The sequence below is a fragment of the Bos indicus genome, chromosome 11, assembly GCF_029378745.1.
Source record: "Bos indicus isolate NIAB-ARS_2022 breed Sahiwal x Tharparkar chromosome 11, NIAB-ARS_B.indTharparkar_mat_pri_1.0, whole genome shotgun sequence".
In the NCBI taxonomy this organism is placed as follows: Eukaryota; Metazoa; Chordata; class Mammalia; order Artiodactyla; family Bovidae; genus Bos; species Bos indicus.
In genome coordinates, this window is record NC_091770.1 from 4,301,758 (window position 1) to 4,315,930 (window position 14,173).

Sequence of the window (14,173 nt, forward strand, 5' to 3'; positions counted from 1 at the left end):
AGACCCCAAGGCCCAGAACCATCCATAGAGTCTCATGCTCTTCACCTGTCTTAAAAGAATGCCGAGGATAAGAGACAGCATGGTAATAGACCCTATCTCTTAGCACTGCTCTGTAAATAAGAGCAGAGACAGATGCTAGAAAGATAATAGAAACTAAAACAACCCATGCACTGCACATATAGGAAAGTCTTCACAAGCACCACGATGTTGTGCAACTGTGAGGAAAACTGTGTTTTGTTCACTCATAAACCCCACAGCAATACCTTCAGAACTGTACTGCACTAAAGATGTATCTTTTTCCCCTAAGATACTCTTGTCAAAACATTCCAGAACCCAGGACAATCCTAAGATCCGTTAATTATATTTTTGCAAGAAAATGAAACTAAAAATGTGTGTGCATAATCCAATTTAACCTAATTAGTATGCTTTCTATTTTAATAAAGGATAGGAACACATGTTGGAACAAAATTTTTATCTGATCATTTTAATTTTAGATCCATGGACACAAAGCTCAAAGGATACCTGATCAGGGAACTCTCTTTCTTTAGAGAGGACTCCAAAAAACCTCCTCAAAGCTGTAAGCGATAAGGAATTTTTGTTTTTCACCTGTGAAAAGACTAATCCAGATTCTCTGGCTCTAGTTCCTTACGTCAGAAGCAGTACATCTTTGAAATACCTTGACCGAGAGTTCACTTTGTAACATATCTTTGTCTTAATTTTAGAATTCAGTACGGGAAAAAGGCAGGAAGTAGTGACGGAAGGCTTGGGAATAGAGGCAGCAGGAGGGGACGCCAAGCCCATGGAAGACCCTTAGGAAATGAAGAGGTTTGTGTAGACCTAAGAGTTCAGAAGGGGCAAACGACCTGAGGAACAGGTGGAGGAGCACAGGTCCTGCAGAGGGAAGGACCATGAGTGTGAGGGACTGAGTGAAGGACATAGTGGGAACGAGAATTAGGAGAGGAGAAGACACGGTTAGGAACAGAGCCGCATGGAGAATTAGGGAAGCCAAACCTGTTGATTTTCACAACATTGACTTGGGATGTGCAAACAGATAAGATGGGATGCTGACAGTCATGGCTCCGTATGGTTTTGCTAGTTTCAAATTACAGTGAACAGCCTCCAGCAGCTTATTTCATTCTTTAAAAAATGAGAAAAGCTGTTTTTCCTCAATGATAATTACACTCAAAATGGATTTGACAAAGCCAAGCACTGGAGTGGTGTTGCTACTCTTTGCTGCTGTTAAATTTGAGCTTCTCAATCAAATAGGAATTCAACCCCAGGCAACCAGCAAAAAAGATAAACAAGTGGAACAGAAATGAGAAGCAATTCACACCCAATTCACACCCAAGCAATTCCGGTGGCAGCCCTTCTCAGGATGCCAGAGACTGCAGATGCGTGTAAAACAGTGGTCCCTAACCTTTGTGGCACCGGGGACCGGTTTCCTGGAAGACAGTGTTTCCACGGACTGGGGGTGGGGATGTGGCTTCAGGATGATTCAAGTGCATTCCATTTATTGTGCACTTTATTTCTATTATTACATCAGCTCCACTTCAGATCACCAGGCACTAGGTCCTGGAGGTTGGGGACCCCTCTTGTAAAGCGTTCAGGCTCTTTAACCTCAAAGGCACAATCACACGCCTCCCCATCCCTTTCTGCTCTTCACATTTTTAGAGCTTCAGCCATGTTTTAACCTTTCATCTTAAAAATAAACAGCATAGCTTTTCTGAGGAACGTATTGAGTGAACCCAAGCAGCAGGTATGTCCACGTGGCATAATTCCTTTCACACTTTAATCTGTGTTTTGTTCTTTGTGTTTTGTCTCCCTCATTGGCCAGGCCTTCCTTTGTGTTCCTTTGACTAAAGCCAGCCTCTGTTTCAGGCATTTGTGAGGTTTGTTTTGGGGTCAGGGAGGTGGTCAGGGTCTTAGTTCCCTGACCAGTGATTGAACACGTAGGAGAAATAAGAGACACGGATTCAATCTCTGGGTCGAGAAGATCCCCTGAAGAAGGGCATGGCAACCCACTCCAGTATTCTTGCCTGGAGAATCCATAGACAGAGGAGTCCTTAGGATAACAAAGAGTTGAACACGACTGAAGCAACAGCACAGGCTAGAGGGAGGAAAGAGAGGTTTTCTGGAGAGTGCCCTATACACAGGCAAGGGCCTTCCTGTGTCCCTAGACATTTCAGGATTTCAGTTGATTTACAACTGCCAGGATCTGCATGTCGGCATCTACGGCCTCCTTCCCTTGGAAGTGCAGGTAAGTACACTGCCTAGTTGGCACGGCAGACCAGAAGGGCAAAGAATTAACCTGCTCTCGCCTCAACAGGCAGATACTTGGTCAATGGCTCTTAGAAGTTGATGCATAAATACCCCAGCTCCTTGTCCCTAGAATGTAATATTAATAATTCTGCAGTGTGTGTTTTGTACAGTTCCTTGATGTTTGCTTGGAGGACCAAACGCCAGTGCCCACTGTGGTAGCCGGCTTGATGACATATGTTTGATGAGTTGTCTCCCTTCCCTGTATCCCCGAGCCACTTCATACCAGCATTCCCTGCACCACTCAAATAAACCACCTGCACCTGAGGGTCAGGGTCAGGGTCAGGGTCTACTTCTATGGTAACCAAACTAAGACACCTTAAATATGGACTCTGCTCTACAACATCTGGTATCTCAGTCAAAAGTCATACTGTTTCTTGTTTTTAAATTATTTTGAAATGATCTCACCTGGGTGTACTTTATTGCTTTAGTGGTGACATTGAAGGAGTTTGCAGTTAAATGGAGAACATGTTTGTGTTTTCCCCCACAGAAGAATTCATTCTTGAGCAAAGTGAATGTCTAAAGAATGTCCTGGATTGCCTATATGCAGAGATAATAATCAAAATATTAAACAGCTGATACAGCATGGTCCTCATTTGATCATAGAAGATGCTGGCCTGTATACTGCAGGGCTGCCACACTATTGGCTCTGCCCCAGTGAAACACAGGGGTCCCAGTTCTGCCTGGGTCACATCTTCAGGCAGGGTTGAGAGATCACTGAGCAGAGAAGGGTTTACCGGGCTTTGTCCAGGGGGGCTCAGATGTAGGCGGTTATTTTTTTTTTTCAGCTGTGCTGAGCCTTGGTTACTGCTCGAGGGCTTTCTCTAGTCTCAGTGTGGGGGGGGGGGGCACTCTTTGTTGCTGTGCAAGGGCTTCTCGTTGCGGTGACTTCTCTTTCTGTGGAGTACAGGCTGTAAGGCACAAGGGCTCAGCGGTTGCAGCACACAGACTCAGTAGTCTCAGAGCAGGTGGGATCTTCCCAGACCAGGGATCGAACCCCTGTCCCCTATATTGACAGGCAGATTCTTATCCACTGGACTAGGGAAGTCAGGTGGGTATGATTTTGATTCTTCCTTAGAAAAAGAAGTGATGCATAGAAACATTCATCAAACATCTCTGAAGGAAGCTAAAGGCCCAGCAGGGACCACATCGGCAGGGACTTTGAGAACTTTACAATCCAACATGTTACTGGTGTTTTCTCCTGAGTATGGAAGTAAAAGCCGCACTCTGCCTGAGGTTCCAGGAGGAATGTCTCTTCTCCATGGTAGGTGGTCTGGGCAAGACCAAAAAGCAAAGCAGCCAGCCCGTAGGTATGTGATCCAAGATAGTCCATCAGAGTCTCTCCCCTGGGATGATAAAAGTGAAGCAGAATGGTGAAAGGATGGGAGAAAAAGGCATTGGAGTTCATCTATGCAGTGAGCGCACTAGTTCATTCATGCAGTAGGCTGCTACAAAGCATGGTCAACTGGTTCCTGCTACCCAGAGTCCAGAGTTGCCCGGTTTCTCTTCTTGTCCTTGATCTTCTCTTTGGCTCTGTGAGCCTTTTGATAGCCTTGCAGTAATTTCCTTTTATTGCTTAAAATTTCGAGGATTGGCTTTTACTTGCACCTAAAGAACCATAACAAATTCAGGCCCAATATGCTTATCTTTGGCCACATTTTGTGGAGAATGGACCCCTTGAAAGAGCATATGGCAGCAACTACTGACAAAAAAGGAAAAAAGAGAAGCCAGTCCCTGGATCTTCATCAAAGAAGAGGAAGAAGACATAGGAGACAGGAGTGGGCCTGAGGGATGTGGTCCTTGAGGAGGATTAGCTTTGCCGAGGTTGGCTCTTAGGTGCCCAGGGAGCTCAGATTCCACCCTGGGAATTCGAGGGTTTCTCCACCGTCTCCCAGGTTGGCTTATGAGTCAGGGATCCCTCACAAGCAAAGCTCTAGGGGCTTGAGCAGATGCTGGGAGGAGGTCCAAGGCTCAGGTCAGGCTGTCTTCTTATTAGTAATTCTGGTAAGACAGGGAGTATGTGGGCATTGAAATCATGAGCTAGGACTTCCTGGTTGTCCAGTGGTTAAGACTGTGCTTCTACTGCAGGGGGCACAGGTTTGATCCCTGGTTGGGGAACTAAGATCCCACATGCTGTGTGGTGTAGTCAAGAAAACAAAAATTGTGGGCTAAAATGAGGCCCTGCTGAAATAGGTAGACTTATTCCTAAGAATATGGTAAGAATACATCATTTACTGTGATATTCACTTTTACTGCACAGTAATTATGCATATATCTATATATATCTCATGGGAAACATAATGTGAACTGGATGGATTTTCCCTTTTTTATGCTTATTTGCATGAAGAAGAGTAGGAAATGAATTTTTTGTCTTAAATGCAACCATTCCTTTGCCAGCATTGGGTACAACACAACCTTATCAAATCCTCAAAGAGGGGCCATATGAGCACCTACCAACCTGGCCCGCCCATGGGGCTTTGTCTAGAAGCCGCGCTTCTTATAGAACTTAGCTCGGGCTAAAACATCATTGACATAGTCAGCCTGTATGTCTGCGGAGGTGGCAATGGCTTCAGTTCCTGACTTGAAGGCTGAGAGACCACCTGAAATGAAACCAGAGGTTCGGGTTGAAAAATTAACTTTCAACAGAAGTAAGCTATGAGCAAATCTCCAAAAGCATAGTCCCAGATCTTCTTTCCCCTTCCTCTCCTCCTCAGAGGATCTACTTCCTCAAGAGTCACTGAGAAGATTCCAGATTGCTTTCCTTCTGTCTCTCTTTTTCTAGAGGCTTTTGTTTTCTTGCTGCAAAAGTCAGATTTGCCTCTCATTTCTTTACCAATCTTCACTCTGAGAATACTTATAGCATTGTCTCAGTCGTTCAATAACTCATTTATTCACTCATTCATTCAATAAATGTTTTTAAGCAACTACTGTGCACCAGGATGGGTGCCACACCGACTTGCACACTGCACAATGATGCCCGAGACACACTCATTTCTTTGTAGGGGTATGTGTGCAGTATGCATGTGTGTGTTGTATACCCTAGAAGGTTAATCTTCAGTAGTTACTCATGTGTTTAACATAACCGTGCTCTGCTTGGATGTCTAGAGAAAAAGACCCCTGGCCTTGATCCCTGCCTCCTAGGACCTTGAAATAGAATATAGAAATTGTTTATTCAAAAATCAGGCTGTAAAGTGTGTAAAGTGCATACAATGGGTCCGTAGGAGGTGTGGTTGGATGTAAAAGGAGAAGGAACCAGGGAACCTCAGAAAACAATCTGGTTGTTCTGGCCAGGATGACTGGGTATATTTTGGTGCCCTCCACAGAGACAGAGAATACAGAGGAAAAAGCAAATGTATAATGGGAGGCTAGTGAGTTAATTCGCTTCCCTGTAGCTCAGCTGGTAAAGAACCCACCCGCCAATGCAGGAGATGCAAGACATGTGGGATCCCTGGATTGGGAAGATCCCCTGGAGAAGGAAATGGCAACCCTCTCCAGTATTCTTGCCTGGGAAAGCGCATGGACAGAGGAGCCTGGTGGGCTACAGTCCATGGGATCGAAAAGAGTCAGGTACGACTGAGCGAGCAGGCAAAGTGAGTTGATTCAGTCTGGGAAATGCTGAACCTGAGGTGGTCTGTGATCAGCCTAGAAAGCATCTTCCCTGGACACATCATGGTACTTAAAGCCCTGCTGTCACTGAGGATGCTCATGGGGTGAACATTCATTCCAACAATTCAGAAAGTGAGCAACAGTTTCTTGCACCAGGGGAAGAAAACCCATCAGAGAAAGGCAAACATATTCTTTTAAACAATCACACTAACTCTCAGGGCATCACTCAAGGACCAATGATTGGCTCAAGGACCAATGAGAAGTCTTCCCTGGTGGTCCAGTGGTTAAAAATCCCCTGCCAAGCCAGGGGACATGGGTTTGATCCCTGGTCCTGGAAGATCCCACATGCCATGGGGGCAACTAAGCCTGTGAACCGCAACTACCGAGCCTGTGCTCTGGAGCTCGCAAGCCGCAACTACTGAGCCCATGTGCTGCAACTTCTGAAGCCCACATGCCTAGAGCCCATACCACCATGCCTCCACAGTGAGAAGCCTGTGCTCTGCAAGTAGAGAGTAGCCTCCAGTTGCCACAACTATAGAAAATCCTGCATGCAGCAATGAAGACCCAGCACAGCCATAAATAGGTAAATGTTTTTTTAAAAAGGAGAACCAAGGAGCGATGTAAAAGGAACCCCAATGTCTGGCATAAGGGGAATGCAAGCAGAAAAGAAGACCACTCCAGGGAGCTCAGTGCTTCAGAGAGCGTTTAGGCTCCTCCCAGGGCCAGTGCTGCTCTGGTGGGCATAGGCCCAGGAATACCCAGGGCACACCCGGCCTTCAGGGCTCTCTCACTCACCGCTCTTCTAAACAAAGCACTACACATCTGGCCTACCTTTGAGGTGTTGAGCCACACTCCAGCTGGGGAATTTTTTCTGGATTGCCTTAATACTGTCTGTGAGAATCCCAACAGCCTGCAAAAGGTGTTCTTTGCCATCCCAGGTACCAACAGGATGATGAATTTTTTTATCAAGCTAGAAAATTCAGATAAGAATGTCAGCATCTGAATGGAGCAACACAGGTTTCTGCTGTCCTGATTTCTACTCCTTATGTTCAAGGTCATGGGCACCGCCTTGCCCCTTTTCTCTGTTTCAACAGAATCAATTCTAAATGTCCTTTCTTTCACGGGAAAGAGAGTCTGAAAAACAAAGTAAGATTTGGGAGAACTGGGTGTGGCATAGTTTTAGTTAAGCACTCAAATATTAACAAATACATAAAGGAAAAAGTTGTTTTAAAACAAATAATGAGCACCCAAAATCTAGATATTTGAAGTCAAAAATATCTTTTTCTAAGTAGGGAGACTGGAAGTCTGGGTTTCTCAGACCATTCAAAATAAAGCCTGGTGGAATTTCCTGGTGGTCCAGTGGTTGGGATTTGGTGACTCCACTTCTGGGGCCCAGGTTCAATCCCTGGTTAGGGAACAAAGATCCTACAAGCTGTGTGATACAGCCAAAAAATAATTAAATATGAATTTTAAAATAAATAAATAATAAAAGCCTGGAAGCAAATATTCTGAAAATTTGGGTCCCCTTCCTCCAAATTGTCTAACGAACAATTTGGTTCAAGTAGGACTTCATTATATTGTTTTGATCTACATGGATGAAATTTACTATTTCATGAACCTCAAGTGGATACTGGTAATAGTGCCCTTTTTTTATAAGATTTTCTCAATTTAAGTATATTGCATAGTATTCATTGCAAATTGTAGTCATAAAACCCGTAAGATACTTTTTTAAAAAGATATCAAATAACTGGTATATCCTGACATGTTACAGAATTACCAGCAGAAACCATGCAAGTACCAGTGTTTTAAAGCCTAGGATAAATGCAAATAGATGCAAATAATCTATCAGGAAGGATGGAGTGGGGCTGATAAAAAGCTTCTGGTTGCGTACCTGCATCAGGCCAAATTTAAGTCCTGTGTGGTCCCAGCCATCCAGCAGGATGGTTCCACCGTGGCTTTCTCTAGAGATGATGGCTGCAATGAGAGCAGGGTCCACGCAGTGCCGCAGTCCAATTTCTTTGATCAGAATTTGATAAGACTGTAAGGCCTTCAAATCCATCTCAGCAAACATCTCAGAACCACGGATGCCTGAGTCAATAGAAAATAAATGGTGTTCTCCACTTCATAAGAGAACTCTTTTTCAGTTTAATAAGTAAGCCACAGGAGCTGTGTAGCTGTGTAGCCACCTGTAGCCCCTCAGGCTTGGGACAGCCATTTTAGGACATTTTTGATCTCTGATTGCATAAATCCGGAAAGGTCCATAGCCCAGATAGATATCACTTCCGCTTTCTTTATTGTTCTGTTTTCAGCCACATTTGGTGCAAGAGGGGAAGTCTTGGACATGAAGTCAGCCAACCTAAGTTTGAGTCTGGTTCTGCTGCTACCTAGCCCTGGAACCTTGGGAAGTCCTTCCTCCTTGCTAAGGCTCAGTTGTCTGATCTGTAAATTGGGAAGGTAGGATTAGATTGACCTTGCAGTTGCTTCAAACTCTGACGTGCTAATACTGGGACAACGTGAAGAGTCTTCAGAACAGAAGACCAGGAGAGGACATAAGGGAGCCTTGCCCAAGATGCTTGTGTTGTAACATGAAACAAACCCAGCAACAGATGGAAAACAGCCAGAAATGGACATTTTACTATGTAGAAGTAAACACATCTGGGTCAGGTTTGGAAAGGATGAAGGGAAAACAAGAAGTTTGTTAGATGGGTCGGGATTCTGTTTTCCTCTAGTTTTTAATTTTGATAATGCAGCTATAAAAGTGAACTTCTCAAAATTAAGCTACTTCCTAAGAAAGAATCTGAAAATGATGAAAGGAGGCTAGCCAGATGCTTGCATGGCCTTACACTCACCGCAGGCAATCATCCTGGTGTTATCACAGGGGATACCAGGGGTCTCCATGATCATGACGTCTCCGTAGCAGCCATGGTACAGGCGGAAGTGCAGGCGAGGACTCATTGTGTGAGTAAAGGAGTGTGAGCCCCTAGAAGTGCCTGTAGGGCAGAATGATAATTCACATGAAACCTTCGAGGAAATACTGCTCGAGTTGCTCTTATGAGCATTACTAAACCAATGGCAAAGCCATAGGCTTAATCCTCCCAAACCCCTCTCCAAGACCCCAGAATGGCTCACTAGATGGAACTGAACAGAAGATTCCCTCTTCCCACTCTAGTCCAACCTTAAAAAAATTGAATACTACCCTTAATTCTAAACTTTGTTCAAAGTATTATGACAATAAGTTCTTATAGGTCTCAAAAACATTTGCTACAATCTTCATCAGAATGAAAACTGCCAATAGAGTTTTAAGTAAAAACTTGGAGAAAATTTTTAAGACACAAGTGCTTCTGGAAATGTAAACATCTGAATTCATAATAGCTTTTGTTTAGGAAGATAAGAAAGAAGAGTATCATTCGCTTAAAGAAAGAAGGGTATCATTCACTTAAAATAGTAATTTGATACCATTTTTCTGTGAAGTTGAGTTTCTATCTAAGTCTAATTAAGAAAATTGGAAATAAAAATTTAACTTACCATTATTTTTAAGTTAAATCTATTCTTATTTTTTATTTTGTTATTATGAAGTGAGTTTCTATTTACTGAAGAAGATAAGAAGCTTGTCTATAAGTTGAAAAGTCTCTTCTAGTAGTTGTTGCTGCTGCTGTTGCTGCTAAGTTGCTTCAGTCGTGTCTGACTCTGTGCGACCCCATAGATGGCAGCCCACCAGGCTCCCGCGTCCCTGGGATTCTCCAGGCAAGAACACTGGAGTGGGTTGCCATTTCCTTCTCCAGTGCATGAAAGTGAAAAGTGAAAGTGAAGTTGCTCAGTCATATCCGACTCTTTGAGACCCCATGGACTGCAGCCCACCAGGCTCCTCTGTCCATGGGATCTTCCAGGCAAGAGTACTGGAGTGGGGTGCCATCGCCTTCTCCAAGGATGGCTGAATTGTGCCTTAAGACCACAAATTTTTGTTGTAACAAATTATATTTGTTAAAACATTTGCTGTGAAAACCTGTGTTGCACTTAGTGTTGTGAATGGTGTTTTTCACTAGAGAGGTAGATTTTACCCTTTTCCCATAGATCAGTTCTGATCAACTAGACAGTATAAATTCTAGAGACTTCCTTAGAATTAGGCACAAAGTCAATGGAACTCTTCCTTGCAAATGTTTAGTCACTAAATCATGCCTGGCTCTTTTGTGATCCCATGGACTATAGCCCTCCCAGACTAGAATTTTTTCTATTTACTCATATAACTCTTATTTACTGTCTGGAATTGACAGTTTTCTCCTCATATGTCTTGCCTCACAAAGCACTGTTCCATAATTTCCTACCGATAACACCTCCACTTGCTTGGCAAGAAAACACTCTTAATTATAGAAATAAGCAGCTGATTCATGGCTGGGCCTGTCAGGAGAGCCCACCCCCAACCCCATGACGTACAATCACTACCATTTCTGATTTATGACTGGGCTGGATGGGGCTAGATGTTTTTGTGGACACCTTGCAAACAGTGCTAAATGTCAATCAAGGACTTACCAATGAGGACAAAAAGGCCCCCAAACAGGGCAAAAGAGAGCATGGTAGGTGGTGGCTCGTATCCTACAGCACCTGTGGTGATTCAAAAGAGAAACTGGTTAATTTTAAAACTTGAAAGTTTCCTAAAGAAACTAGTATTGATTTTCTTAAAAAAGTTTCTTTTCAATTCAGTGCCCTTCTTTTGTGTCCAAGATATTATTCTCATAGACTCAGTTCATTGGATCACTCTCTATCCTAAGCACCAACTCCCAACTCATTTTAACCAGATTTCATACTGACATGAGCCCATGAACATCTTTTTAAAATTTATTTTTAAATTGGGGTATAATTGCTCTACAATGTCGTTTTGGTTTCTGCTATTCAGTGGCCTGAATCAACCATGTTGTTGCTGTTTATTCGCTAAGACATGTCCAACTCTTGCAGTCCCATGGATTGTAGCCCCGCCAGGCTCCTCTGTCTGTGGGATTTCCCAGGCAAGAATACTAGAGCGGGTTGCCATTTCCTCTTCCAAGGGCTCTTCCTGACTCAGGGATCTAACCTACTTCTCCTGCTTTGGTAGGCAGGTTCTTTACCTCTGAGCACCAAGGAAGCCCAAATCAGTCATCAGGTGAGTTCAGTTCAGTCGCTCAGTCATGTCCGACTCTGCGACCCCATGGACTGCAGCATGCCAGGCCTCCCTGTACATCAACAACTCCTAGAGCTTACTCAAACTCATGTCCATTGAGTCCGTGATGCCATCCAGCCATCTCATCCTCTGTCATCCCCTTCTTCTCCCACCTTCAATCTTTCCCAGCATCAGGGTCTTTTCCAAGGAGTCAGTTATTCACATCAGGTGGCCAAAGTATTGGAGTTTCAGCTTCAGCATCAGTCCTTCCAATGAATATTCAGGACTGATTCCTTTAGGATGGACTGGTTGGATCTCCATGCAGTCATGGAGTCTCCAAGAGACTCTCAAGAGTCTTCTCCAACACCAAAGTTCCAAAGCACCAATTCTTTGGTGCTCAGCTTTCTTTATAGTCCAACTCTCACATCCATACATGACCACTGGAAAAACCATAGCCTTGACTAGATGGACCTTTGTTGGCAAAGTAATGTCTCTGCTTTTTAATATGCTGTCTATGTTGGTCATAACTTTTCTTTCAAGGCTGTAGTCACCATCTGCATAGGTATACGTATATCCCCTCCCTCTTCAGCCTCCCTCCCACCCTCCTGTTCCACCCCTCTTGATCATCACAGGAGTCTATGAACAACTACTTACATATGCTACCTACACACACACTCCCATCCATCTCCAAACAAGGTCACACCACAATTTTGTTCCTATTCTTGTACTAGTTTCCTGAGAAAATCAAAAGGAACCACTTTTGATAAGAGGAACCTTTGAGACCATGACTCAGAAGAGGTTTTCTGTGCTCCATTTCTTCCTCCATGGGCTCTGTTCTTGGTTTCATTCAAAAAGCAGCTTATGTGTTTTACAAGATATAACAAGGCTAGGACTCCAAACTGTTCTCCATACTGGCTATATTGGGAGATTAGGATTGATATATATACACTGCCATGTGTAACACAGATAGCTAGTGGAAACCTGCTATATAGCACAGGGAGCTCACTGGCGCTCTGTGACCTACAGGAGTGGGATAGGGGTGGGGGGTAGTTGGGGAGGGAGGCTTAATAGGGAGGGAAAATGTGTATACTTATAGCTGATATACTTCATTGTACAGCAGAGACTAACACAACATTGTAAAGCAATTATACTCCAACTAAAAAACAAACACAATAAAGCTAGGACTAACCTGGTTTGGGACTTTGCAGAGAAAAATCTCTCGTCTCTCTTTGAGAAGGTCCTCTGAACTCAGCAGCAACCCGTCAGGACTTTACACAGTGGTGGCCTTGGTCCTATAACAGAGGTTGGTTTAAGTTTGAAAATCCATTAGCAAATTTCCGTCTTCCTGGCTTCAATCCACTGCCTTCAGTGCAGCTCTTGTGCTGTGGAGGAGCTTTTAAACACCAGCGTGCATTCTTGCCTGCCTCTCTCACCTTCATCCTGTACCTCCGATCTGGGAGGAGCTTTATATATGCTTTAAAGCCCTCTCTATAAACCACTGACCTCATTAGGCCTGATTATAATGGTACTCGGGGCTTAGGTGGCCCTTTTAATAAAAGGATTTAAAAGCATATATTAACCACTATTAATCAATTAATCTAATGAACCCCCAAGTTGTACTGGAGGTATATATTTGGCGGACTGTTTCTGGGTTTCTAAAGTTGTGCTAGGCAAACATCTTCTGAATGTGAGAACAAGAAACAGATAATTAGCCTTAAAAAGATAAATAGGAAATACTAGCAGCTGCCACTCTTGGATTGTTTACCTGAAATGCTAAGCCTCCTGCTCTTTGTTCTTCATTCCACGGTCACATGGTCCTTTTGGCTCTTTGCTCCAATTCTGCCTCTGACAAGTGAATCTAAGAGTGTCTGCCTGCTCTTGAGATGTCACTGAAAAGCCAGGGACTAGAAATATGGGTACTGGTTTCCCAAACTTCTGAAGAAATGTGAAAACAAAATTTGGCCAGGGATGAACATTTCTTCGAGAATGGACTGTCTTCACTGATTTGTAGGAAGAGATGGAGCCCATTGTGCAGCTCCAGAAACAGGAAGTGGAAGGGATGTTCTTTTTTCGCGTGTGTCTGCACTGGGTCTTTGAGAGGCACTCAGGCCTCTCTTTAGTTTTGGCACAGGGGCTTAGTTGCCCCGTAGTTTGTGGGATCTTAGTTCCCTGACCAGGGATGGAACCCACATCTCCTGCCTTCCAGGCAGATTCTTAACCAGTGGACCACCAGGGAGGTCCTGGGCAAAGTACATTTTCCAGAGGGGAGGAGAGTCTGACACGGGTCCTGCCACCAGTGTGAGAAGTTTCGAAAAATGTACACATTCTTTCATTCATCCCCCAGGTGAACAGAGGTGTGAGGGAGACTGGGCAGGAGACAGGGAAGACAGAGGCCCTGAGTCTAGCGACTTCCAGGCTCCCTGGCAGTGAGCAGCCACACCTCCTGGGAAAAGCTGATCTCTGTTCAGCCCACTGCACTAGCTGCCGCCCGGATCCATCTCTGGTTTGTAGAATAGTCAGCCCTTCACAAGGCCTCCAGCCTTGCATTCCAGGGAAGAAGGGTGGGGCTGTCCTGACAGATGATGCTCCAGCCATCAGGAAAATGACTCTTGCAGGCCCTGCTCCACCACTACTGTCATCGTCGTGGTCAGGGCCACTCTGTACAAAGCGGTTTGGCGTGGGTCCAGCTGCTCCCAGATGGCCCTCGGGAGTGCATGGGCTACCGCCAGTGACCATGGCCCCAGCTCATAGCCTTCCCAGTGCCAGGGCTTCTGTGGGGCTTACCAGCTAGGAGTAAGCAGAAAGATCAAGAAAGGGAGAAGAGTTAAATTAGGTAAGAGATACTGGGTAGAGTCTCTAGACTCTACTGTCAAGCTGTCTACTTGAGAATACTTGTCTACTACTCAAGCTGTCTCTAGAGAATAAAAGAAATCATAAAACACAGAAAGGACTGTTGAATGTGGAGCTGAGTTTATTCTTCTCCCTGTTTTCAGAGAAGGGGCCTCCAGTCCTTCCAGGTATGAAGGTCTTAATGTCCACGCCCTCTGCAGTTTAAAAAATGGCTTTCAAACTCATGTGGATTATGAAGCTTTGCCCAAGTTATGAGACTACAAATGAGCA

The 14,173-nt window shown here is 44.3% G+C and overlaps 1 protein-coding gene across 1 annotated transcript; it reads right to left on the reverse strand.

Moving 5' to 3' along the window:
• Window positions 1–506: 506 nt before the first annotated feature.
• LYG2 (lysozyme g2) lies at window positions 507–13,789 on the reverse strand. The gene is made up of 6 exons (XM_070798152.1): window positions 13,687–13,789; window positions 10,450–10,521; window positions 8,772–8,912; window positions 7,814–8,010; window positions 6,754–6,892; window positions 507–4,916 (listed from the first exon to the last, which is right to left on the reverse strand). The coding sequence occupies exons 1-6, from the start codon at window positions 13,787–13,789 to the stop codon at window positions 4,798–4,800; spliced, it is 771 nt and encodes a 256-aa protein (XP_070654253.1). The 3' UTR covers window positions 507–4,797.
• Between the last annotated feature and the right edge of the window lie 384 nt (window positions 13,790–14,173).

Coding starts and splice junctions, on each gene's coding strand:
- LYG2 (XM_070798152.1), bottom strand. CDS start 13,789: ATGGTCACTGGCGGTAGCCCATGCACTCCCGAGGGCCATCTGGGAGCA. Junction 8,913..10,449: donor GGGCCTTTTTGTCCTCATTG/GTAAGTCCTTGA, acceptor TCTGCCCTACAG/GCACTTCTAGGGGCTCACAC. Junction 4,917..6,753: donor TGTGGCTCAACACCTCAAAG/GTAGGCCAGATG, acceptor GTTTCATTTCAG/GTGGTCTCTCAGCCTTCAAG.